We start from the raw sequence: 25,661 nt of genomic DNA, 5'->3' as shown, positions 1-25,661 counted from the left end.
TTATTACCTATATGAGCTTTTGTCAATGCCAAACCCCCATTCTCCTCATTATAATGCATCTAATAGCACCCACTGCCAGAGAATGCTGGCTGGCTATTATGTAAGTTAAATCTATAATGATTTTCCTTGAAAACAAATGGATTTCTTTAAATAACGTACTCAGTTGGGAAGTCAGATTTATTTTAATGCTAGAAAGCTTGTCACTATATAGAGTTGCTGTATAGCAACTCTAGTGAAAAGTGCTGACTGATGTATAATCCAAAGCAAATGCACATCAAAGAAATGCATATTACTGGGAGCACAGCTGTTAGCCTCTGTATGCTTCCTAAAACTTTCTTAACATGTTACAGTCTGCATCCATAAATCTCTACAGTTTCTTCCACCCTTCAGATTCCTTACACTCTGAAGATGCATTGCTTAACTATGTCCTATCTTAGAACAGTAAATGTGTAGTCTCTGGGTCGTGTTTTTAGGATACTCTTGATTACAACAGTTCTGAAAGTTCCTAGAGAATGAGATACAATACCAATCCACTCATGTCTTTCTTCTTTTTAGAGCTCTTGCCACACCTTTAAGTATTAAAACATTATGAGGTTTCATTGATGGATTTCTGTGTGAGAGGAATACAATGAACGAAGAAAACACAGACCGAGACAGGACTTCTGCTAACCAAAACTACTTAAAAATCACTAAAGCTAAACCAGAGATCAGTAATGCAATCAAGTAAAAGTATACAATACTTCATTTCTAGCTTTTTCAGAAGAAGTTCAATTCTCTGTTCATCTGCTCAATAAAAGGGCATCTTTGGCCAACCAGGGCTGCTTCCTGCATTCTTCCCTTCCATGAGAAATTTATCACCATTGGAACAAGACTCATAATTCTAGAAATGTGAAATTACCACCTATTCCAGAAGAGAGATTACAAAATCTTTATAGTGAACTAGCTGGTTATTAAACAACATGGAACACTCACCTGCTTTTGCAGATGATGGGCGGGACAATCTTTGGCTGTAGATCTGAGCGGCTCTCTGCAAAGACGAGAATGGGCCAATGGTGTAGCTACCAGAACGACAACGATGTAACCCTGCGAGGCTAGAGGCCTCACTGGACACTGGATTTGTGAAGACAGAAGAGCTGTCAGGTGCTGTGCTCTGGCTCTGGGAGGAAGGTAGGGAAGATGAAGACTGAATCAGCTTAGGACCAACTGGGGGAACTGGCAATGAATGGTAACCAGGCACCTGTGGATTTCCAGATGCTGCAGGTTGAGAAGGTAACTGGGAACTGGTACTTCTCTGGAACATGGTACCAGAAACAGAGGAAGAAGCACTAGAAGGGCTGCACCGAGGCAATTTCAGTTCAGCATTTAAGGAGAAGGTGGGTCCTTCTGGAACTAGAAAGAGATGATGAATACGCTACATGAGAAAAGCTGCCTTTGAGGTCCTTCAGATAACAACAACATACTTGAGCTGCCTCTATTCATAGACCCACTGAAGCCAAGATGACCTCATCTATCAGTAAAGACAAGAGGCAGCTCTACATCATGAATATTCTCCTTCAATGACTGCCATATCTAGATTATTCCCCACAGAAGATGAGCTAATTCACTCGTACTGCTCACCCTACAGTACCTGCCTTAGGTCTAAAATAAAAAAAATGCAGAATCTTCCCCAAAATTGGGCATTCAAATACCTCAGTTTGAACCCACAGATTCTAACCTCTATTTAAAACCATATTAAAAATAGTAGATTAATTCATTATTTTTTTCTTGATGATGAATGAAGCCAGTTCACTTACAGGTTGATTTAACTTCTTTGGGTTTATAGCCTCTTGCTCGTCCTTCTGCAGGCAAATCTGCAACTGAACTTTTGGGTTGATCACCTTTTATTTTTTTCATCACTTCAGGATGCTCTATAACAAAATCCAGGAGTTAGGAATTAGAATAATTCAAACTGGGATACCACTGGAATGGGACTTTTTAAACATTGCTATAATGGACTTTCTTACTAATATTTTAGACCACGCAACTCTGTTGATCACAATTATGCTGTCATGTACAGTAGCATGGACTACTGGACGTGAACAGCCAGCACTGCACTGCCTTTCATGGAATGCCTAATTATACTCAAATACGCGGGCTCTACTTTCTAGTGGGTATGCTCACTGTAGGCAGCACAATTTAATAAGCCTCAGTTTCTTTCATCCCTTATTTTGATTTCAGAATTTCACATTTCAAATCTCAGTGTCTTCCAGTTTCCACATTCTGATTTCAGTCACAAGCCACCACATCCAGTTCCTTATAAAGCCTAGTCACAATTCATCCCATTTCACTTCACTAAAAGAAGATTGGATTGCAATTACTCTAGTCTTCATCACAAAGAATCATTGGGGATTAAAAAGAAAGAAAAAAAAAAGATACACAGTCTCCAAAACTCTGAATAATTTTCTGTAGGGGCTGTTCACTGTCCATAGACTAAACTGAAATTGAATTAGTCTGGACAACATCATCTCAGAGCAGCCTGCAATACTCACCGGCTTGAGGCTGATTCTCTGACTGGTTACTGGTGTTCCTGGGTTTTGTAGTTCTGGAGTTTGTTCCTAGGAAGATGCTTGCTGACTTATTTTTCTGGGTGTAAAATGTCAGCACTTCCTCCAGCTCACTCTCACTACAATAAGGAGAGAAGAATGGAACTAAATGAGGTCTCTAAGATTTTCTGCCTTCACGGAACAATCAAATAGGAGAGACAATAAGGAGGTTAAAGAGAGAAGTGAGAAACTGGTAAGGCTATACAAGTTATTTGCATAGTTCTGCAGGGTAAGAGGTGAAGCCCTGGTTAAACCTGTTTCCCACTAAAATACCATTCTTTTATGCGGTAGAAAATTCAAGGCATCCAGCAACCTACCCAGGATAATAATGAGGAAGTGAAAATTCTAAACTCATTCTGGGGGAGATTGACCCAACAGGAAAAGAATCAATTCTCAGTTAAATTAGTTAATTTTCCCCAGGTGCTCTCTAGGACAAGCAGCTGTCATGTTCATGTGAGAAATCATCTCAGCCTGTTTAAGGTCATCATTAGTAGTTTCAGTACAGCAGTAAAGAGAGAATAGGGAAGAGCTTGTTAATTAGCCAAAACTGCAGCACAAACAAGCAGAACAGTCAATATTTTTGTGAATCTCACAAAACTTGCATATGTTTCTTTTATTATTTTCTTGACAAGAAGAGAGTAACTGAGAGTTTGGATCTTCAGCGTATGCTGCACAGTTCACCTATCCAAAAGCAATGAAAATAAGGTGAAAAGGAAACATAAGAGTGAAGAGGTGGTGGAAAGATGCTTTCAGCTTTAAGTGAGTTTACCAGCACAAGGATACACTTTTGCATTGCAATGAGGATATTTAGAAGCAATTGTAACAGCACGTATATAACTAAACACAGTACATCCATGTAATATCAAAGTTACAGATTGATTGGGACAACCCCACTTACTACATGGTAACATTTATTACCCATCTTCTCCTGTGTGCCCATACTGCGGAACACTCAAAAGTATAAAACTGTCCTGTTTTCTTGGCTGCATATGACTAGCTTGATGATTTAAGCTTCAAGCATAAAGCAAAGTAGTGTCAGCTATCAGAGTTCTCAAACATACTTAGTACCTCTTAAGAAGCAAAAAGATAATCACTTGAAACTGTTCTTTATCACTAGGGCCAGCAAAAATCTCCAGCTCCAGCCTGCACTGTGCATCAGGCCATGATGACATGGTAGTCAATAACACAGAGTATCCAGTTCTGCCCTAAACAGCCATCTCTTTCAGCATTTCCGGTAAAAAGGAAAATGGCCTGCCCTAGGAGACAACAGCAATTTTAGTGGTGAGAGATGTCAGAGAACCAAGACACATTATGGACCCATGTAATCTGCATTTCTGCTGACAGGAGAAGATATTATGATATATGGTAGTCATATCTTGAGTGTCATTCTTTTCTAGAACACTATTTATCTGAAAGGCAGCAAGTTTTTTCTTGGAGCCTGTAAATCTGTTGCTGTAACGATTCCAATTATATCAGCAAAATATAAAATTCATTGTGCTTGTGAGAATGTAGCAAAGGAGATTGTGAAGCCTCCTGAATGTAGCTGAGAAGACTCAGCTATCACCCACTTTAGATCAGTCACTAAGAATGCTATTCCCAAAGAGAGGAAAACAAAGAACAATTTCATAATTGATTGTAAGAAAGACGGAAGCAGTGACTGTGAACTTTGTTAGAGAAGATTGAAATGCATTAAAAGGGCAGATGAACTCTAGCTGTCCAGATAGTAACACTGGTCCTTGCCAATATAAGCATATCATATATAGGTCAAATAAAGGAGTCAAAAGGAATCAGATTTTGTGCTCAAGAATCAGAAACTTGAGGAAGTAATTCTGGTTCACTGAATCATTTCAAACCTCTCCATAGTCAGAGGGCTATAACACCATTGTTTTTCCTACAATCCCAAAGGGCACGAAGAGCAATTACCTATTTTCAAAATACATTTCCCAGCAGACTCTTGTAAGAAAGTCAGATAGTTCTGAGTGTACAAGGTTAGAAAACGTAGCGTCTTCTCTTGTTAAAGTAACTGCTTGCACTGAACTCACTTAGCAAGACAAGTAAAAGGCTAGGATGATGACAGGGAGTTTAATTCCCTTTTTTCCTCATCTCAGAGGGTGTAGTCCTGAAGGGTTGCTGAAGGAGAGGCAGAAAGCATGAAATCTGTTTCTGGGATCAGAAACTTGAGAGCCAGAGCCACAACAGTCATTCCACCACAGCAGTTCAAGGTCATCTGAACAGCAGCTCTAGTCTTCTTGCAAGTACTTCTGCATTTGCTCCAGCATCACTGGAAAGTAGACCATAGCTCACCAGCATCAGGTTAGAATTTACTAAGACCAGGGCAACCAGTGTTGTCCTTTGGGGATCTACTAAATGGTCAAAACATCTATTGTATGCCCTTCTCTACGCACCAGATGCTGACTCAACAAGCATTTGGTTGCTGAAAGGGAAAAAAGAGAAGAGACAAGTTTGCTGTCTCTCAGCAGGAGAAGGTGCTAATGTCAGTAAAGGTATCTAGAGGCACAATCCCATCATCTTCAGGGTTGGGAGATCCTTTACCAAAGGGAATAAAATTCATTCCTACCTTGCTCTGGTAATAAAGTTCTGAAAACCTTCAGGATTCACTCCCTCCTCCTCCTCTTCCTGTTTCTTTTTTGACTGCTTCTGAACCATCTGCTCTGTTTCCTGTGAATAAGAAGTATTAGTAAGTCTCTCTGTGTAGTTATTCTAGGTACTGTAGCATAGCTGCCACACAGAGAAGACAAAAAGCAATTCCATGGAGTCTAAGAAGAACAACATCAACTCCAAAGTGACAAATTATAAGTGTATTTCACTATGTGTGTAGAGAGCCCCAGAGATAGCAGGCTAAACATACACTACACCTCATTCATCTACCTGACATAACTTACTAGAGTTGACTTGCTGAGAAGATATGAAAGTTTGACAAATATGTGCTTCTACTTCAGATATATCCTTTGCTTGCACATAAGAGAGTATGGAGGGGAAAAAATCATTCTTTGCAGATATTAGGTCCTCTTTCTACTTCTGCTGTCTCTGTCAGAAATAGAGTTCCTCACAATAGCTTTTATTTGAGCATCTGTCCCAGAAGGAGATATTCAGGAGGAGAGGAGAACAGAAATGTAAAATTAAATGGGAGAAACTAAATCAAGGAGGTTGCAAAGGGCATCTATATTTCCTGCTGTAAACTAAGAGTTCTCCTTTTGAGTTAATTTCTTTTGTCATACAGCAAATTGCTGCGGTCTTATCTACATACAAATAATATACTGCATAGCAAAAGCAAAGACAGTAAAACAGTACAGCCTGTGACAAATACACACATACACTAGAATATACTGTAATAAAAGATGATAAACCTTTCTGAGAATGGGAGCAAGCTATCAGATATAAGTGATCCTTATATTTTACACTAGTTGTTACAACTAGAATTTGTTGGCACTAGAGGTTGTATACAAACACTGCTGTTAATAAAATAAAAATAATAAAAAAAAAAACAGCCTACAGATCTATCTGAAATACTAATACCAGCATATAAGCTTTAGTTGACCAGACTTGACCTTAACTTCACTGCTTCTTACTGCTACTTCAAGCTTTCCCAGGACAAAATGGTCAGATATATCTTGTGAAAGATAATTCACGAATGGGGAGAAAAGGCCACTCTGGGACCCATGTCTACTCTTCACTACATAAGTAGAAGTCTTGACAATATGCAGTTTGTTTTACTTAGTTTGCTGGAGGCAGTGTTTTTTCTTCTGTGTCAATACAGAAGATGCAGAACAGCTAGTAGGAGTCCCCTGCTAACTGCAAAGTTCCAAGTCAGTTAAAGAATTCTATATGTTGAAATCAGACACCAAAAAAACCCCTCATAAGCCAAGAGTCTCTCAATAGCTTAAACAAGTACGTCCTAAAACCTCAAACGATCTGTTTTCAAGCGTTTTAACAAAGAAAATGTTTATGCAGTGATGTATTACCAGTTACACAGCTTTATTTTGTGAATTTATTTGAGACTTGGCAGAAAATCCTAGTGTTTGAATACAATTCGAGTGGAAATTATATCCAAAGCAGTTGCATTCTTAACTCACCACTGAGCCACCTGAGTGTTTTGCAATTACTCCTAACACAGTAATCCAGTGAACACTAGGCAACAAGACACTTCCTGGAATAGATTTGGTTCAATACCAACCTTGCTTTGACGGATCAAGTTACCAGATGTCAATTCTGAAAAGGTACTGCAAGTGAACACCCTCTACTAACAAGTAGGAGCTCGGAGGCCAGTGTGCAGCCTCTGAAAGCAAAATTCAAACTACCCTTGTTCTAACACCAAAGAAATGCAAGGGGAAGGGGAAGCTGTATTTGCAAAATAAGGATTAGCATGAAACCACTATGCTAAGAACATCATCTTCAAAAATGAAAGAGGTGAAAATTATTAAAGTTGGGATTTACTTCTCCTTGTCACTTAGCATACAGAGCTCTACGCTATAGATGGCTAGCACTCCTTAAGTATACCAAATGAATGGTAAATATATATATATATATATATATATGTACAGTATGTGAAATATATATTTAATCTCTGTAGAAGAATCATAAAAACAGGAAGAAATGGGAAGGGGCCTTACAAAACTGTAGAACTAAAGACAAACCAACAAAAAAGCAAACTGCCAATTAAATTCCCATTCTTTGATTTTTATTATTTTATTTTTAACTTTTATGGACATGATGACTGGACTACACATATAACATAGTAATGCTGTTGTCTATCTGACAATTTGGACAGACAAACTGCCATTACTAGATGCCTAACTACAAACAGACTGTGTAAATTACAGAACAGAGCCCTTAAAACAACTTTGTCTTGACTATGACAGCAGCCAGCAGCAGATACATTAGAAGAAGATAATAGAAATCAAATCACTAACAGCACTATGGTAAACTGCCTCATAATAATTTCTTACACAAGTTAGATTAAAAAATAATACATTTAAACCAAAGGCATTTCCAAGGGGTCCTCAGCTTCAGAATTCCTTAATAACTTGGCAGTTATATATGAATGGGTGACTCATATCTATCTCCTGGCCCTTAACATGCAATAACCACAGTAGACACTGCTGTTGGAACTGCTGGAGTCTAGCAGCCCTGGATACTCCACTATTTTTGTTCTGGAATATCATACACCAACAAGATCCACTGTGCTACCGCAAAAGCAGCAAAGCTTGAAGGCACTGAAGTGAACTAAGGTACCTTAGCCCTCTGTTCAGTGGTGTAAACTATCAGAAGAAGAATCCAGAGTTAATCACCTTGTTATAATAGATTATGAACTTGCCCAGCTGGTGAGCCAGGATACGACGACGATCATTTAGTCCCAAATGCCGGCTGGGGAGCAACACTCTCAAGGACTGCTGAAGATTGCTGGCAGCTCGCTTCAGAAAGCGTACCACAAGCTCCTGCAAGCAAGGAAGACGGAGTTAAAAATGGAGCAGCTGCGAGATGTGGGGAAAAGAGAACAAAGGGACCACATCAGCTCCTGATTGGCAAGCACTAAACATACTGTCTGTGTCTAATGCGCTGACAACTGGCAGACAAAAGCTTTCTGTAACGTGCATTTTTAACATAGGCCTACAAATCCAAGACCGTGGAGAGGAATGATGCTGTGCCTTGTCTGAGGTGAGGCAGAACTGAGAACACCTGATGAGCATTTGTCTGAAAAAAGTACAAAGCAGCAACAACATAGAATAACCTGTGAAGTCCAATGCTTTTGGAGAACATCTCCAAAAGACAACCTGTAATGTGTTAAAGAAGGCCAGTAATGAAGTGTATACACTGACATAAAACCCCCTGAGCACTATCACAGGGAAGGGAATCTTGGTCAGGTATTTCCACTACAGTAATGTATCCCCATTTCAGCACTTTTCATATATGTACATTATCACCACAGCTTCTCCACAGCAACAGATGGTTACATCTACAGCCGTGTAATTCCAGTCCCCCAACCAAGCAGGCTCCACGTCTGTGTGCAGCCTCCAGTGGGGGAAACTCATGGCATGTCAGATCCTAAGGCAAGATAGATCCTGTGGGTGTTTTGAACCCTTTCTGTCTCCCCTCTGGATTTTCTTTTGGTTAGAAGCACTGCAAATGCATAAATGAGCAGCCTCACATCCAAACTATTGGATTTCACAGCTCGCCTCTCACTGCCATTACTCTAGGCTGGTTTGATCTGTTATTTTAAATATTATTTCTCACAGCACAGCAGACAAAGTGACTCTCAAAAAGCCAGTTTTAATTTCTACTTGGAAAGAGCAGGGGTAACATTTTCCACTGAGTCGACTGATTATTCCTGACACACACTTTTATCTCTGAACTGCACTGGCTGTTTCCCTGAAACATGCATTCAGCAAGAACACATTTGCGTTTGCAGAAAACTCAAGAGCCTGTTGTACAAAGCTCTTTTAGGAAGGTTTTACAAGGGAATCTGGGCTTGCTGCACTCTAAGATGTATATATACCAAATATATGCATCTTAAAATATTTCCTAGAAAAATATATCACATTGCTTTAAAGCAAAAACAAAAAATAAAAAAATCTATGCTAGATAGTAATTTTCTCTTCTCAGCATTTCTTACTTTTTCTTCTCTATCTAGAATACACAAAACATTCCTAAATGCAGATGCCCATGAAGAAAAAAACAGTCCATCAGAGAAAAAGCTTAACTGGATACCTGTTCTATTTGAGTGGATGTGTGGTTTGTTTAATGAATCACAGCAGGAACCAGATGCTGCTAAATAATCTTAAAGAATCTCAGACAGAAGAGTTCAAAACAAGTTCGGCTCAGAGCTGGGAGATCCAGTGAAGTAGAACCATTGAAAGATTTGAGCAGCTCAAGTGTCAACCACACTAGTCATCTAGTGTCTACTCTGTCACTTCTCAGATGTCAGTCAGCATTCCTACCTTGTTTTTATGTTAAAAATACAGCACTGGCAACTAGACAGACAAGTATAATAAGCTCAAGGTACTTTTGGACTTCATTTTTTCCAACCAACCTCAAAACTCAGGGTAGATTTCAGATTCTCTAGACCAACACAAAGCTTCTTACCATCTGCTCATCTTCTTTGGCAACCCAGGCAGCATTCTGGAACTGGTCACCAGCCTCCTTCATCAGTCGCAACTGAACATGCTGTAGATAGGCAGAGAAAGCCCTGCGAGCCTGCACTTTGCTGTGGACCAAGAAAAACACAGTCAGATACCCTCAGAGTAGTAACAGAAAGAAATACAACAGTCAGGCACAGCTTATGGAGTACATTCAGCAAAGACCTTGTAGGTATAAAAATGTTGAAGCTCAAGGATAGAAGAACAACCTCGCCCCACCAGTATTTTCACCCTACCAGTATTTTCTTCACCAAGATAGGCGACGTAGTCCAAGAGACACAACAGACAGCAGATGTCCTTTAAGTTCTAAGACCAGCTCTAAAAACTGAGTGCTCTCCTTGCCTTCTCACAGCCTTAGCAACTCTCCTCCAAAAGCCAACATTACAAAAATCAGTAAAACTGTGTCTTTTTAAACCCAGTTCAAGGCTCTCCTGGACCTCTGTCTACACAAGCATTTTGAACACCACAACAACAGACCATAAATTAAACAAAGGGCATAACACCACTGCCAGAGTTGTAACAAAGGCCTTGCAATTCCCATTGGAAATGACAGAATTAAATCTGTGCAAGTGAACTCTTCCCCTGCTGGCCCAAGAACACAGGCCAAATTCATTGAGCAAGGCACCACTGAAGGAAGAAAAAACATCAGTAAATCTGCTGTGCAGCTGGCTGAGCACATTGGGAAGCTGTGAGCATGAATTGAGGAGAAGACTGGGGCAGGACAGAAAGGAACATATTGATTCTCATTCCCTCACAATAGCAGTCACTTTAACATATTCATTTGTTGCAAGAGAAATTGCTGAAAGCTTTGGCTATTTCTGTTCGGTGTCATCTTGGCCAAAACCCTCTTGTCCAGCATTCTGCTCTCCCACTCCCTACTCTTCATCACAGATTCCTCTACAGTCACTACAAGCTGTCCCTTGCATTGTCAAGCACACTTCCTCCATCCCTTTTCATAAGAGCATAGAGACAGATGGGCTTTAGCGTCAGTGACAGATTGCCCTTCTGTCTCAGGCTCTGACATAACCTTTTCTATGAAATTATCACATTTCATCTTAAAACAAATAAGGTTTTTCAACCCATTACCTTCCTGGCATGTTATTCCAGAACTGTTTTAATAATAAGGAACCTTCTTTTACTACCCAGCCTAGCTTCATTCACAGACAGTTTATATTTGCTTTCTCTTTTTTCAGCATTACCCTATATCTTAAATAATCTTATCCCTGATGGGTTTCCCACCTGGAATGCATTTATTAACAGCAATCACATCCTTTTCATTTTATTAGCATAAACTATTAGATTGTCAGTCAAAGAACACTGACCACGATGAGACTAGCAGCTCCTCTCCTCCTGTTCCAGCCACAATTCACCCTCCATGAACATGTGGAGGTTTGGAACTGTACACTGTACATGAAGTCTCAGAAATATCTCAAGCAATAAAGCCTAGACCACATACGGTATTTTCATGCATGCATGAGCTAGAGCTTCACAAACCTGTGATCAACAAGCATGGAAGGTATTTTTCCTTATAATTCATTTTCACTTGAACATCCAGCCGGTACAATTTCTGCTGTAAATTACAAGCTTGTAAGAGCTTGCCCTTACATTTTGTGCTACTGAACTTCATCCTAGTTATATTATTCCTGTCCTCAAGGTCATCCAGTTCTTCCCATATTTATTCCACTACTTTTCTCTTATGGTATAACTCCCAAGTCTTTTCCATCAGCAAACTTCATTAGTTGATTTCCACCTTTTACATCTTTCCTGAACTGATTATTAAAACCAGTCTCAAACCAATTCCTGAGGAACCTCACCATTTTTTGTCTACTTGTTCTCTGCTTCTTCAGATCCTTCTCAGACACTTATATGGTCCTCATAACTCTATGTACACAAGTCCCTGAGACTTCATTAAAACATCAGTCCAGAAACTTAAATCTTCCTATTTTCTATGCCTGTAAATTTCAGGAACACTCCTTTACAGTGCTACAGAAATCATACAACACACTGGTAACTACAAAGATCAATGCATCAATTGCACATCAAACGATGCACATGAATTTCACATGTTGGGAAATAAGAATTGAAGTTAAAATAAAATATATTATAAATACACTTCTACCTAATTATGAGCTTTTAATGCTTTTGGAAGACTATGCCCAGCCCAAAGAGGGGCCAAGCAAATGATGAGTTCACAGGGGTCTCAGACTGACATAACTGACATCCTCTCCACTTGGAAAACCGTGGCAATAACTAAAAGAAATAACATGATATAACTGCCTGGTTACAATTTGTGTCTTCCAGTGACCCTGAGAATATACCGCAGGCCTTATTACATCTCCACGCTCTATATGCTGCTTGCCACCACAGCTACCTTCTCTTCCCAGGTGAGCGCAACATCAGGAGAACAGCCTGAACCCTGACTAATACTCTAATCACCATGCCAGCATATATCAGAAAAGATTCTCTTCTGGGGGCTCTGTAGGGCTTCCTAGCTTGTTTTAGGTGCAACTCAAACACCTCATGACCATGAGTTCAAGTCTGGTAGGACTTCAGGACCTCCACCATCAGCTTGAGAACAGCAGTACAATTCTTTACCTGTATCTGACACTTCTATGACTCCCAAAAACACGAAACTGGAGAATGTCCTTGAGGTAAATTAAAATGCTGCCTCTCCTCCAGCCTGTGGAATATTGAAACTTGAGGCTGTCTCAGGTTATTTGCAAGAGCAAATAACTCCCTTTACTTTCAGCTTTCCTGGGAATGGTACAGTGGGGAACATGGTTCCCCCCAAGGCAGGTAGGTTGGAATTAGAATATCTTTAAGGTTCCTCCCAACCCAAACCATTCTGTGGTTCATTCCACTGTCAACCTCTCCACCAATAAAGCCCAATACAAGGAAGGCAGAGAAACTGCTTCATCAGGACAGCTAGAAGGAGAGAGAGAAGTCTTGCCATTTATAAAAAGCTGACTGGAACAGGCCTGGTTTCTTTTGGATGAAAATGTCATTACTTCAGCTCCTCAGCCTGTTGACCTGGCAGCAAAGCTTTCATCAATGACAGATTGGATGAGGCCAAGCCCAGCACAATCCAGCAACATGAAGTCACCGCAAGACTTACACACTTCTGTGGGGGAATCCCAACATCACTGGGTGCTGAGCAAGATTCTGCCAGGAACACCAGACAGAGCTTACGTTCTTGGCAAGAGTCAGTTCTATATATAGGTAGATGACAGCATTGCTATGTCCATCCTCAGAACAGGTTTCAGAATCTTCTGTCATTAGAGCAAGTGTTCTTGCCAGAAGAAAACCTCAAAACAATCCCCAAATCCATGTGATAATTCATAAACCCTCCCAGAAACTAAACTAAGAAGGCAGCAACAAGCAACAATTATTTTATCTATCTTTGGACACTTATCGTGCAAAACAGTATTTCTTATGTAGAAGATGTAAAATCCTCCTACACAGATATGTATGATCACTTTTTGTCCTTCATGTCCATCTGCAAATAGGCAGTTTTACTACCCACAGTTAAGGGGGAAGATCACTTCTAAACATCTAGCAGGATCCTGATTGGTATTCTTCTGTACACTCTCCTCCAGTATCACCCTTTTTCAAGCAGCTGAGCCATGCATCGGAACATGCTCAGTTCCACACTGTCAAGCTCAACAGCAGGCAATAAAATATTTCAGTAGCTTATTTCTCTCAAATGACCTTTTGTCTTGCTCTCAGGAGGTGTTGACCCTGAGCATCAGAAACTGCTGTTAGAGGTAAAAAATTTCATCATACAAAATATAAGCACAAAAAAATAAGAAAATTGTATTTTTATGGAGAGGCGGCACTGATGTGTTCCTTCCCAACATTTCTTGAATGGCTTAACATGTATTTATACCTACTTATTTAAAAATGCAGAGAATGAAAAGATAAATTTTAGAATTCAATAGCAGGCATCTTGCATTAAGATAGCGGCATTTCAGAAGCCCAAGTTGACTGAAGAACAGCTCACATCACCCGATTAAAGAACAGCAATGGAAGCTACAGCTTATGCTTTACACTGATCTAACAGTTCAGGCATTTAGGTAAACTGTCAGTCTCTGCAACTACCTCCCTCCAATTAGTTACTTAGGCAGTCCACAGAGAAAAACCCAGGCCCATTATTCTAGGCTCCTCTTATCTCCTCACACCCATTCATAATGTGGCACTAAGTCTATATCCCCCATATTTTAAACGGATATTAGCTGCCAGTCAAAACTCAGGGCAATATGCAGAAATCTCTCACCTTAAATTTCCATTCTTTTGAAGAATCTGCAGCAAGTTAAACTGAGATTTTGAATCTGTTTTTTCAAGAAGTGGCTCTCCTCCATCTCCAGTTTTCTTATGAAGTTTTTTTGTCAACCGCTCCTTGTAAGTTGTTTTCACCAAGTCAGAGAGCTTTGGCTTGCTTTTCACCTGGGTGTCCGAAAGAGAGCCAATAGCTCCATCTAGCTCTTCATCTGCATCTGCATCTGCCTCCTCTTCTTCCTCACCTTCTGTGTCTGATCTGAGGGACAGCTTTGTCGGTTCTGACATCCCTGTAGTAGAGAAGAAATCAACTCTGCTGGTTAAAAAAAACTAGACAGGGAGACTCTCTATTACCTTTGGTTTACTCCTCAACTCTTCTGCTAGAAGGAAAGACCACCACCATTTTAGAATATCACGGTAGCTATTGCTGCCCTTTATTATTCTTGCTGGCTTTCTGTTTGCATATTAAACAGCTGAGAATCCCATTTTCTCAATTTCACAAGATAAACCAAGGTTCTTAACTTTACAAGCGAAAAATAAAAGAAAGGCATTTTCCTATGCTTCATCCTGGTTCTTTGGCAGGCCTTAAGTTCACCTTTTGGATTTTTGTGCGTCGGGAAAACCAAAGCTAAGAAAACTAAGCTTACACGTGTGCCAATAAAGATCACATAACATAGCACCAAAAGTAACTGTATAACACACTGACTGCCATGGGAAAGGTTGTATCATGTAGCTACTGGAAAGAGTTTAGATAAAGGCTTAAGAACAGCCACTTATGAGGATCATTCCCTTCTGTATCCTTTTAAGTCTTTCCCACATTGGTTCAAATAAAAAGGATTTCTCCTTCCAACAGCTTAGAGTCACTGTAATGCAGCAAATGCAGCCTGGAAGGTCCCAGGTTTTCATTTTTCTCTGAAAAGTTGGAGAACTATAGAGGCACATACACAAATTATTGTACCCAAAATGCAGCTATGAGCCCCTGTTCAAGAAAATATTGATAACATTTAGTCATATATGTGGGGTTGTGAATGGTGGGAATGGAATTCTTAGCATTACAGAACTATTTGGGTTGGAGTCATCTAGTTCCAAACCCTGCCATGGGCTGGAATACCTTCCATTAGACCAGGTTGTTCAAAGCCCCATCCAGCCTGGCCTTAAACACTCCCAGGGATGAGGAATCCACAAATTCTCTGGGCAAAACAAACAAACAAAACAAAACAAACAAAAATGAATTAACCACCCTCTTAATTGTTTTTGACTAGATGCTCATCTAACTCTCTAGTCATTCATACCTGATGATCTTGTCCGTGCAGCTCTAGCCCTGCCATGACATCGCCGGCGCTTCCGTAACTCCAGCGAGACCAGCTTTCTCTCATAAAACAGAGCATGAGAGTCTACAGCTTCCAGCCTCATATCCAGCCTCCCATTAAGACCATCTCTGGAAAGCATAATAGAGAGGCATCCTCAAAAACTCTCTTTATACTTCTCTCCCTGATGACACAAAAACCCTGCAGAGTGAGTTTCCTCAAAAAACAGTTTTCTTGACATGGGGAAAAAAAAAAAGTTATGATCAGTCTAACTTTGCTCCATTTAAAGCTTACGAATGTTTGAAGTGCATCTCGCAAGTACTTCATAGAACATCAGCTCTCAAAACCCCAAAACTCATCTATCTATTTTCATGCTTTAAGGACTAAGCAGCATCTGTCCAATATACAGCAGCTCAAGGCAAAATTGTTGAGGAAAACTTAACTGAACAGTAGGACTACAAAATAAGGGACAGGAGTATGAAGAGAGCACGTGGACTCCAATCCTGTCTGCAAAACCTTTTACGTAGATAGCTTGTTCTTCACTGTTAGGTCAGAAACAAGGATTTTAACATAATGTAGAAAGATTCTCACTTTTCACCTACAAGTTCTGACTAAACCCAAGAAGGAGCCCTGCCAGATTCCTTAAGAGAAACAAACACTAATTTTCTGCTAACGCAGAAAGATCCAGCAAAGTGTTCTTTATGATGCAGATGGGAACATCCACAGAAAATTTTTGTTGTTCCTTTTACCTTTTGGATCTAGCAAAGTGAATATATGAGTATATGAAGTAAAAAATCCTCATGCATTACATAATATTTTGATAGAGCTCATGTGTAATGCTCATCAATACAGCAGAAATGCCAGAGTAGCAAACCTAAGAGGGGCAACTTTAAGGGCCAATCCAACAAAAACTTTAGCTTTCCAAATGCTGGGACACTCTTTGCTCACTGCCGTTTACTTGACAAAATTGGTTGTGAGAGGTGGGAGCAACACATCTTTTTCTTATTTTGATTGATTTCAGGCAGAATAGACCCAGGATTTAAGGCAAAGTTGTGGAAATCTAAATTTAGAATAAATCCTAAAAATTCAAATTATTTCTCTAAAAGGAATTTACCGGGATCTCCCAGTGACGAAGTCTCCTTTCATCTTGTCCCTACAAAGGGAAAAAGGGGAAAAATTACATTCCATTCTTGATCATAGACTGCAAGAAAAAGTCTTTCATATATAAAGCGAAATGGCCAAATTTACAGAATTTCCTCTTAACCCTATCTTAAAGGAGGAAAAAAGGCTTTAAAAGAGAAACTCTGAACATATGTTCTGCAATTTATGCTTGCATCTGTCTAACTCAAATTGGAGATGACGTCACTTGGAGCTAAACCTCTAGAAACATCCCTGAAATCACACAGTAAAAAAAAAATAAATTACAGTGCTGACCAACCTTACCTTTATTCTGTAGTAACCTTATTATAGAACTTGGATAAGAAAAACTGAGGAAGAGGAGGGATGCTAATCATACAGTGAAAATGCATACAACTCTCAATGGAAGTTCAGCTAGACACATGAACCAAAGTACAACCCAGAGGAAGAGGCATCAAATAATGCTCGCATAGGTCAAGAAATGGGGATACTAAACCTCTGGAGTAAATTTCCAGTGTTTACTTCACATGAGGGAAAGCTCTGATGTGACTTTAAATTTGAACATAAAGGTAAGCAGGGACCATCTATATCATCTCTTCATGGGGAAGCCTAGGTGCTTGGAGGTTTTACATGTCTCGAGTGTCATCTTTCCTACCAGTGACTCCCATGCCTTTTATGCATTGTCCTTTTTGCCCCTGGATTCAGAACTGAGTCATGTAAAAATGCAGGAAACCTCCACAGTCACTGGCACACCAGAAAAGAGATGTACAACTATTACTACCCTTGTAAATGACAGACTGGTGTTTATAACATTGGATGAGTGATGAATCAATCCTTTTCATGGTGTTTGTGTCCTTTGCCTCCCTCCCAAATCCAAAAGCTTTCTACCTGTCCTGAAACAGACGCGTGGCCAGCATGTAGTTCATTGATGTCTTGTACTCTAAAAACGATCTAAAAAAAAAAAAAAAAAACACAAAATAAATGATGTATCAAGCTAGAGTTCAACATATTGAAAGGCAGCATAATACAGAAAGAAGTGATCTATAAAAAACATCCCAGAAAGTCTATTGAAACAACATGCTGTACCATAATAGAAAGAGAACATTAGGAGAGCTACCAATTATTAGCTGAAGTTCCTGAAGAAGCAAGAGACATGAAGAAACATTACAGACTGGAAAGAAAAAAAAAAAAGTATAGTACCACTCACAGGATGAGTCCTATATTGGGTTTATGGCCCAATGACAGAGTACACAGGTACACAGTATATGCAGCTGCAGGATGTAAAAGCAGATAGCAGCAATAGATTATTTATGGTGAAGACATTTTTATTCTGACAGAAAAGCAGTATCAGTACTTGTAAAACAATGTTTAATAGCCTTCTCTAAGGTGCAGTTAAGCAAAGTAGAAGTTAAAAACAAGGGATCGGGAAAAAAAGAATCCTCAGCACTAAGAATAAACTCTACCAAAATCCTCAATAAGCTCACAACTGCTGACCTTGTTAATCTACATGTACCTAACACAGAATACTCCTCAATACAGAGCGTCAGTGTAACACTAAGCCATCCTAAAGGACTCTGATTCTTACCCATAAAGGTCCCATGTTACTGGGGTTGGGAATATCCGGATGAAACCTCCTCTCCGTTCATTCTCCTCTCTCACTCGACGAAGAACTCTTATCTTAGAATAAAAAGAGGAAAAAATAGCTAGCAAAATAGATACAATGAAAAACAAACCCTAGAAAAATCCTTGAATTTCAGAGGACAAGAATGCTACTACTGCAGTGAGCTCAGTACATATTACATCTTTAGGCAATTTTATCTTGCATTTAAATTCTGATGGAGTCCAACATAGCCTGGAGCACATATCAATGGTTGGCATGACTGAGGGCAGAGGCAATAAAACCCAGTAGTTCTGTTCCAAAACCTTTATACTTTTGTCATGTTTTTCAGGCATGTGCCCTTGCTCTTTGCTGAGCAAGTGATCCCATATATTGAGTGAAAGTCACGGTAAACAAAAGATATTTAATAACCTACTTACCTCCTCCATGGAGAGACCCAGCACAGAGCTGCCTTGCCTTCCTGTTGCTTTTTCCCTGCCTGAGGACATCAAGCTTTTCATTTCGGCATCACTGGCAGACAGAGGACGGGTTCGCTGCAGAGACAGTGTGAATCTAAGTCTTTCCCTTCCTCTCCCAACTTACTTTAAACAAAAAAGTTACATTCAAACTCCAGGACCCCATTTCCAGCAGAATCTACACTCTGGAATATTACAGCCAGAATTCATGCTCCTGCACTACAGCTGTTTAAGAATCTAATCTATCTAATTATAATAATAAAAAAAATGCATTAAAAGAGTTTATCTTAGAAGGTTTCATGCTTTTATATAAAATTCAGATTTCCTCTTAAGAGGAAACCAAACAAAGAATGCACTAGAGCGCCTTCTTAGCCTAGAAAGAAGTGAAAAACATGACAGAAACCTTACTTCAGAAAAGCTCAGGGCAATATCCCATACTGCTCATATAAAACTAAACTCATGGCAACATCAGGTTTTACATTTTTTTGTAAGGACTACTTGAATTGGAATTGAATTCCAGTCTCTATTTCATTAGAAATTGCGCGCTATTCAGAATCTACAGATAAAGCAACAACAGCAAGAGGCATTGCACTAGAGTGAGTTACGCTGCAGTGGTTGGCAGAGAAAAATTCAAAGAGAAAACTGATGTAGCAGGTGCCAACTGAAACATTTTGTTAATGGAAACTGAAGATAAGACAAAAATAAGACAAAATGAGACAAGAGGGCACCCTCTGGATGAGAGGGTAGGAGACAAAAGAGACAAAAGCATTTGTAGAAGAAAAAAAAATCAGTAGTCAGACAGGTTTGCATGATGCAGTAGATGGCCTTAAGTGGAAAGGATTTTAGTCTTTCTTCCTAAACTTTCCTCCAAGCCAAAAGCACAGCTCAACAACTTTGCTTCCGTAACCTCCACTTCCTCCTTTACTGCAGGACTCTCTCTGGCTATAGCACAGAAATGTCTCCAACTTCATGAAATTCTTGCTTCCTCTTTGACCCAGCTTATCTTTAAAAGTACAGATAAATCCAACCACTTTGATTTATCTCCAAATTCTGAGAGCATCTTTGGTTCCCACATCATGATTCTCATTATACTAATCACTGACAGCAGTTGGCACAAAGATCTTTCCTATTCTCTGTGAAACCTCATTATTCAGTTAGGCTTTTTTCTTCGTCTTATCTTTTCTCATAGCCTCAGCTAAACTTATACTGAATGACCTAAATGGCAGCCCATAGAATGAATTAGGATCTCAAGATGATTCCATCTGTGCTACCTTCTTTCCTGCGGGGAAACTGCAGAAAATTAGAATCAATTATCATTATTGTGCTAGCCCATGAAGCCCAGCAGCAAAATAATGCCTACCAAGTCACCACACAGCCAGATGCTTAGAATTGTATGCTAACATTGATTTGTCCATATGGCTTGCAAGGAGGGTGCCAAATTTGACACCTAGAAAGGTGGATCAGTCTGACTTATACCTAAGATAGTTCTATGTTTTTCCATTATCTGTGAGAAATCTTTCTTCTAATCTCCTCCAAACAATTTGGACCCAGTTCACTCAAATTTTTGTAGTTTCTTTCAGATAACAACAATAATTACTTCACTTACTGTGAAGCCTGAATTTTGGCAATACAGATTCACCTGTGCTATCCTTTTCATCCAAACTTACTCCATCCTCTGTAGTATATAGACAAAAATTCCTTGCCCTCTTCCTGTTTGATGCAACACTCCTTATATTTGCTGCTGCTTTCATATCAACTCTTTGTTTTTATATTTTCCTTTTCAATATCCTACAAAATCCAGAACACTGTGCTGCCACTATCTTCATCAACTGATGAAGAGAAAGCTAGCTTTCTTTAAACATCTCTATCAAATTTCTTAAAAATGCAGTCTAGAAACACCTGCAGGCTTAAATACTTTGACAGATTTGACGCAGCTGATCTCGCCTCTCAGCATACTTCTATTCTTTAAGCTGCTAGTACTGATCTAAATACTTTTCCAGCCTTTGTTCCTACAACAGGGAAATGTATTCCGAATGTATTCCAGTACCTATCCATCTCCTCTTTTCTAGGCTTCCCCTCCTTTCCCCCACCTTATTTTTTTCCTCTCACCCAGGCAACTTAGCTGTAAAATATATTTTGAGACCAGTTGTGTACAAGGTAATGTTTGAAAACACATCCTTTATTTTGGTGAAGGGAGTTGAATCAAGTCCAGTACTTACCAGTCTGGTGCTTGCAGGTTGGGACTGTGCAGACACAGGACGCTGCAAGAGACGCACAAAGGGAATAAAAACCTCGTGTTCTTCAAAACACTATCATCCCTGCCTGAGCTGCAGAGGAACGGTGAGCGCCCTAAAGCAAACAGGTATAACTGAAGTCCAGAGAAATAGTCAACAGATTCTATCACCTCATTTCAGATCTTGCTCAAATCCACCACAAATGTATCCTGTCCCCATTACAGACGCAGCACTAATGCTAAACTCAGATGTGCTCAACTGTTTGAAAATCCTGCAGAGGCATTGAAAAAGCACACAGAAAAGAGCTCTTCAGAATGGATAAATGAACTCAACTCTCAAGACCAGAATTCATATTTTTGTAAGAGAAGAGTTACCTGGAGGAAAATATTTATTAGCTGTGTATTGAGAAGAAACAGATGCTGCCAAGTAGAATTGTTCATAGAACAGATGGGGAAAAAAAATAGTAAGAATCCTGACAGAAGCCATTTCATTTAAATGTCTCCACGTCATTCCAGTTCTTGTGGAGAAACAAGATGCTATTTAACAACCTAGTACAGGTGTAGAAACATCAGCAGAATGTCAAAACGTACCCTGTATTATTTAATAAGGATTCCTTTGGCATCAGGCCTACAAGCAAGACCAGGTCAATAGCAGCAGTATGTTCAAAAGAAAACTGTTATCACAGGAGCTTCAGTTCTTTTTGCCTTTAGTGGTATTTGGGCTGCCTTCCTCCTCTCTGGTGCCCAAGGGCATAGGAAGGGATTCTCAGGAGACCTATCTATCTTTTCTAGCTGTACTACTGCCAAGTTCATCTCTATAGTTGGTCTATACAAATCAGGCCAAGGTCCCTTCATTGTTTATGATTAATTGAAAGAGTTCCAGACCAAATCAACAAGTTACAAAGGAAGCCACTAAATTGTTCATCTCTCTAGAGGGAGAAATGCTCAGGGAGTCAAACCAACGGAATTGCACAAGGAACTTGCAGTCTGGTCTGGTGAAAGACAGCAGAAGTCACCATAATGATCTCATGACCCAGAATGCTGGTATCAGGATTTCTTTCCCAGGAAGTGACTATTCCTCTGATTAAAGATGGACTATGCAAACAATTAAAACTTAGAAATCTTGAAGGAGTTTTTAAAAACAGGTCAAAACAACCAAGTAGCCACAACCAAGAGTAGGTATAGGAATATCAAGGATTCAACAGAATCTGAAATAAAACATTTTCAGCAAAAAGCAGGCCAAAACATTCTTGAAGCACAGAAGGATCTACAGACCTACCTTCCCATGGGATTCCCAATCACATTCTTAAGAAAACAGTCATGTAAAACTATCACAGAAGGCCATTCCCAGTAAGCATAGGTGAAGTAGACAAACATCCCAAAAGAGAATTTAGTCTTATCTTGTAACCACTGCTTGTCACGTGAATCTTTGCAGGTGTCAACTATCCCGACCTTACAAACATTTGTAGTTTTTAAGCAAAATAAATCAATTAGCTTAAAACCTCCTTAAAATTCAGTGCTTCCAGTTCAATTCTCTGAGACTTTTACTTTTTTTTTTTTTTCAGATAAAAGACTTCAAGTCATCAGGATCTGATATAATTACTGCAACAGAAAAGGTTACTTCCTTCTTCTGGAATGGTTCTACTATTTATCTAATACACCTTTTTTCTGCCACAGAGAGCACCTTTATGATCAGAAGGAATCTGCATGAAACCTTATTTATAAAAGGAGCCTCAGAAGCTTTGGATTCAGCCAGGCAATCTAAAAGTGTTTATATGTCACACTACCAACCATTTACATCTCCCAAGTTCCAAGTTTTACAAGAAGCAAAGTCTTGTGATTTCTGTAAGTTTTCCCTTAACCAAAAGGTGGACAGTGTATTGGTACTCTGTCACGGAATGAAGATGACTTCATTTCCCAATTGAGTTTGTTACATAGCCATGCTGTGTGCTCCTCGCAGGATGACATCAGCTGCAGAGAACATCAAGATATTCTGTTCGTCTACTTGCCTGGTGAGATATATATTCATCTAAAACTTCAAAGGAGATTGGGGATCTCCCTGCCTTTTGTGGTTGCTCCACTCTCACAGCTATTTATGGGATCCAAGTGGAGCCAGAAGGAGATAGAGAACAGCTGCCCTTGAGCATTACAGCGCTAAGAAAGTGCTGTCTCAGCAGAAAAGGTAATGTGCAGTCACAGCAAGCCACACAAGGCCTCAGTCCAAGGATCCAAGGGAAAGGAAGGGAGAGATTCCAGGAGTATATGGGCAATAAGCTTTAAATTTCAAATGCAAAAGCTCTTCCTGCCTAGGAGGAGGTCTTCAATACGTTCATAAAGCTCTAGGCTTCTGGAAGCTTGTTGTCCACAACAAAATGAAAATGCCTAAACAGCCATTTTCATAGCTCAGCTGCATTCTGTGAGGCTTTTCTGTAGTTTTGCTGGAAATCCAGATACCCTCAATCACTCACGGAATCATAGAAGGATTTGGGTTGTAAAGATGGCCTTAAAGACCATCTAATTCCAACCCCCCTGCCATGGGCAGAGGGACACCTCTCACTAGACCAGGTTGCCCAAAGCCCCATCCAGCCTGGCCTTGAACACTTCCAGGGATCGGGCATCCACAGGTTCTTTGGGCAACCTGTGTCAGTGCCTCACCACCCTCTGAGTAAAGAATTTCTTCCTCATGTCCAATCTGAATCCACTCTCTTTCAGTTTAAAACCATTACTCCTCGTCCTATCACTACACTCCCTGACAAAGAGTCTCTTTCTTGTAGGCCCCTCACTCACTGAGTTTCTCACCTTTGAGCCAAATTCAATATGAATTACTTTCCTGCTATCCCTCTTCAGCTCTAGCTTGTTGAAGTCACTTACCTGCAGCTTCTGGTATGGATTTCTCCTGCCAGATTCAGATGAATGATTAATGGCCCGGCCTGACCGCTGGCCTGGATCCTGGCATACAAAGCCTGTGAGAATCAGGAGCCATATGACAGTTTATAAGACAGGCAAGTCCTGAAACATAAGCCCAGCATTTCTGATCTTAATCTATACATAGCCTTCTTGTCCCTGCCCAAGGACCAAAAAAGATGCCTTTTTTTTTTTTTTTATGTCCAGTGGCATTTAATTCCAAACTTTGCACACTTTTGGAACACATTTTCAGAATAAAACTGGATCTTGCTCTAAAAGCAAGTGCTTAAATCAGTAAGATGGGTAACTGTATAGCAGCATAGATATAGGCTCCTTTTCTCAAATAACTGTGCAGGCTACTTGATAACAATTCCATCTCTTTTATTTTTTTTATCATTAGGAGCAAGTTGCTCAAGTAACTGAACCAAGATGTACTACAGATGCCTAAAAGGTGGTGTGCCCTAGAAAGTCATGCAGCTTGCACAATCTTGACTCCACTTCTACAAAGCATAAACAGAACCCACGTGTTCAACCTTAAAGTGCACAAACACTGATTCTGAGGATTAAGCAGAAGTTACTTGCTTAAGACAAAGAGCAGCATCTTAAAATACAGAAAGTATAGACTCAATACCACCTAAAATCACAAACAATGAGATTATTTACAGACTGAAGCTGAAATGCTGACATAAACTTCCCAGTGCTAAATGCAACTTTTCTCCTTAACTAGAATTCTCCTTTATTATACTCATGTAATAACCTAACGTACAAGTGCTTTCTAACATATGCTCATGATCATACCTCTTATTAGTTTCAAATGTCGGAAAGATTCAAGGAGCTTTTTGTTACACTCACCTACAAGGGTGAACATATCTGAGAGCATGCTAGCTTTGATCTTCAGGTCCAAAGGAGCATCACTATCCGCACATGCAATAAAGAACAAGAGGAATTATTTGTCTGGTATTAAATGAGAGGAACATACCAGTAACTGAAAATCCATATTTGCTTTCCATTGGTCCTTCACATTGTCATAATCAACATGGGAGGAAGTCTAGGTGATTCACACACATATAAGTAAATACCAAGCAGCAACAGATTTGTGTATGTCTGTTTATAGACATTGCATCTGTTGATTTTATAACTTTTTTACAGCTTTTGTCTCCTAATGCAGAAACATACAGCCTTGTTTTACCTCTGCTTGGCCAGAAACATTCTCTGAATGTATCTACACTGCGTTTAATAGAGGAAAGGTTTCTGTTTTTCATAGAATTCTTAGAATTCTTAAAAAACACAATTACTGATGCCTTTTCCGTGTAAAATCATGAAAACAGATGGATTAACTCTAATAAATGGGAATAAATGGTTAGGGAAAGTGACAGATACGAAGAGATCAGACAGTGAAGTCAGGTAAAACACATCCATCATTTTTCCACTAGAAACATCAATAAAATTCAGGTCGGACAGGCAAAGTTGGATCCCTTGCGAGCAGAGAAATCATCCGTTTTCTACTACACAGTGAAAGATGCCAACCACTGGGACAAAAAGGCTGGCAATCGTAACAAAGCAGAGCAAAGGACGTGTGCATGAGTTGGGGAGTTTTAAGTGGTAAAGAATGCAAATAATCCAGTATGTACATATATAAGCACAGACCAACAAACACGGAAATTAAATGTTGTATAAACATTCTAGTTGCACCTGAAAACCAAACGGGTACTGGGGAAACAAGGGTGATGAACAGTGTGTTGAAGAAATTTCTATGCAGGATAAAGAAAGAGGTGGGGGGGGCAAACCCAAGAGGAGGGTCAGATATGGCTAATTCCAGGAACACGCATATTACTTACATGGCTGGAGATCTACTAAAATAAATACCAAGCTTTATTAGGGTATGAAGGTCAGAGTAAGAGCCAAGACTGCACTCATGTTATGGATTTTAGCTAAAGAGTACTAGATCAAAAATTTGAGCCCAAGAATATATCTGCATGCGCAAGTCACACATAAT

The 25,661-nt window shown here is 39.7% G+C and overlaps 1 protein-coding gene across 3 annotated transcripts in view; it reads right to left on the bottom strand.

Moving 5' to 3' along the window:
* Positions 1 to 25,661, bottom strand: part of TTLL5 (tubulin tyrosine ligase like 5) — a 126,652-nt gene that overhangs the window by 67,207 nt on the left and 33,784 nt on the right. For 2 of the 3 annotated variants that reach the window (XM_035539403.2, XM_035539405.2), the window contains 15 exons: positions 24,518 to 24,579; positions 23,633 to 23,724; positions 20,748 to 20,789; positions 18,493 to 18,606; positions 18,041 to 18,132; positions 17,344 to 17,406; positions 16,433 to 16,471; positions 15,304 to 15,449; positions 14,010 to 14,301; positions 9,684 to 9,804; positions 7,892 to 8,038; positions 5,161 to 5,261; positions 2,529 to 2,662; positions 1,794 to 1,907; positions 973 to 1,389 (listed from right to left, as the gene is read on the bottom strand). In XM_035539403.2, coding sequence (XP_035395296.1) covers positions 973 to 1,389; positions 1,794 to 1,907; positions 2,529 to 2,662; positions 5,161 to 5,261; positions 7,892 to 8,038; positions 9,684 to 9,804; positions 14,010 to 14,301; positions 15,304 to 15,449; positions 16,433 to 16,471; positions 17,344 to 17,406; positions 18,041 to 18,132; positions 18,493 to 18,606; positions 20,748 to 20,789; positions 23,633 to 23,724; positions 24,518 to 24,579 — 1,976 coding nt within the window. The remainder of the gene's footprint in view (positions 1 to 972; positions 1,390 to 1,793; positions 1,908 to 2,528; positions 2,663 to 5,160; positions 5,262 to 7,891; positions 8,039 to 9,683; positions 9,805 to 14,009; positions 14,302 to 15,303; positions 15,450 to 16,432; positions 16,472 to 17,343; positions 17,407 to 18,040; positions 18,133 to 18,492; positions 18,607 to 20,747; positions 20,790 to 23,632; positions 23,725 to 24,517; positions 24,580 to 25,661) is intronic. The other variant, XM_035539404.2, reaches the window with a different exon arrangement.

This window comes from Cygnus atratus, chromosome 5 (assembly GCF_013377495.2).
Source record: "Cygnus atratus isolate AKBS03 ecotype Queensland, Australia chromosome 5, CAtr_DNAZoo_HiC_assembly, whole genome shotgun sequence".
Classification (NCBI taxonomy): Eukaryota; Metazoa; Chordata; class Aves; order Anseriformes; family Anatidae; genus Cygnus; species Cygnus atratus.
This window is presented reverse-complemented; position numbering and strand designations above follow the sequence as displayed.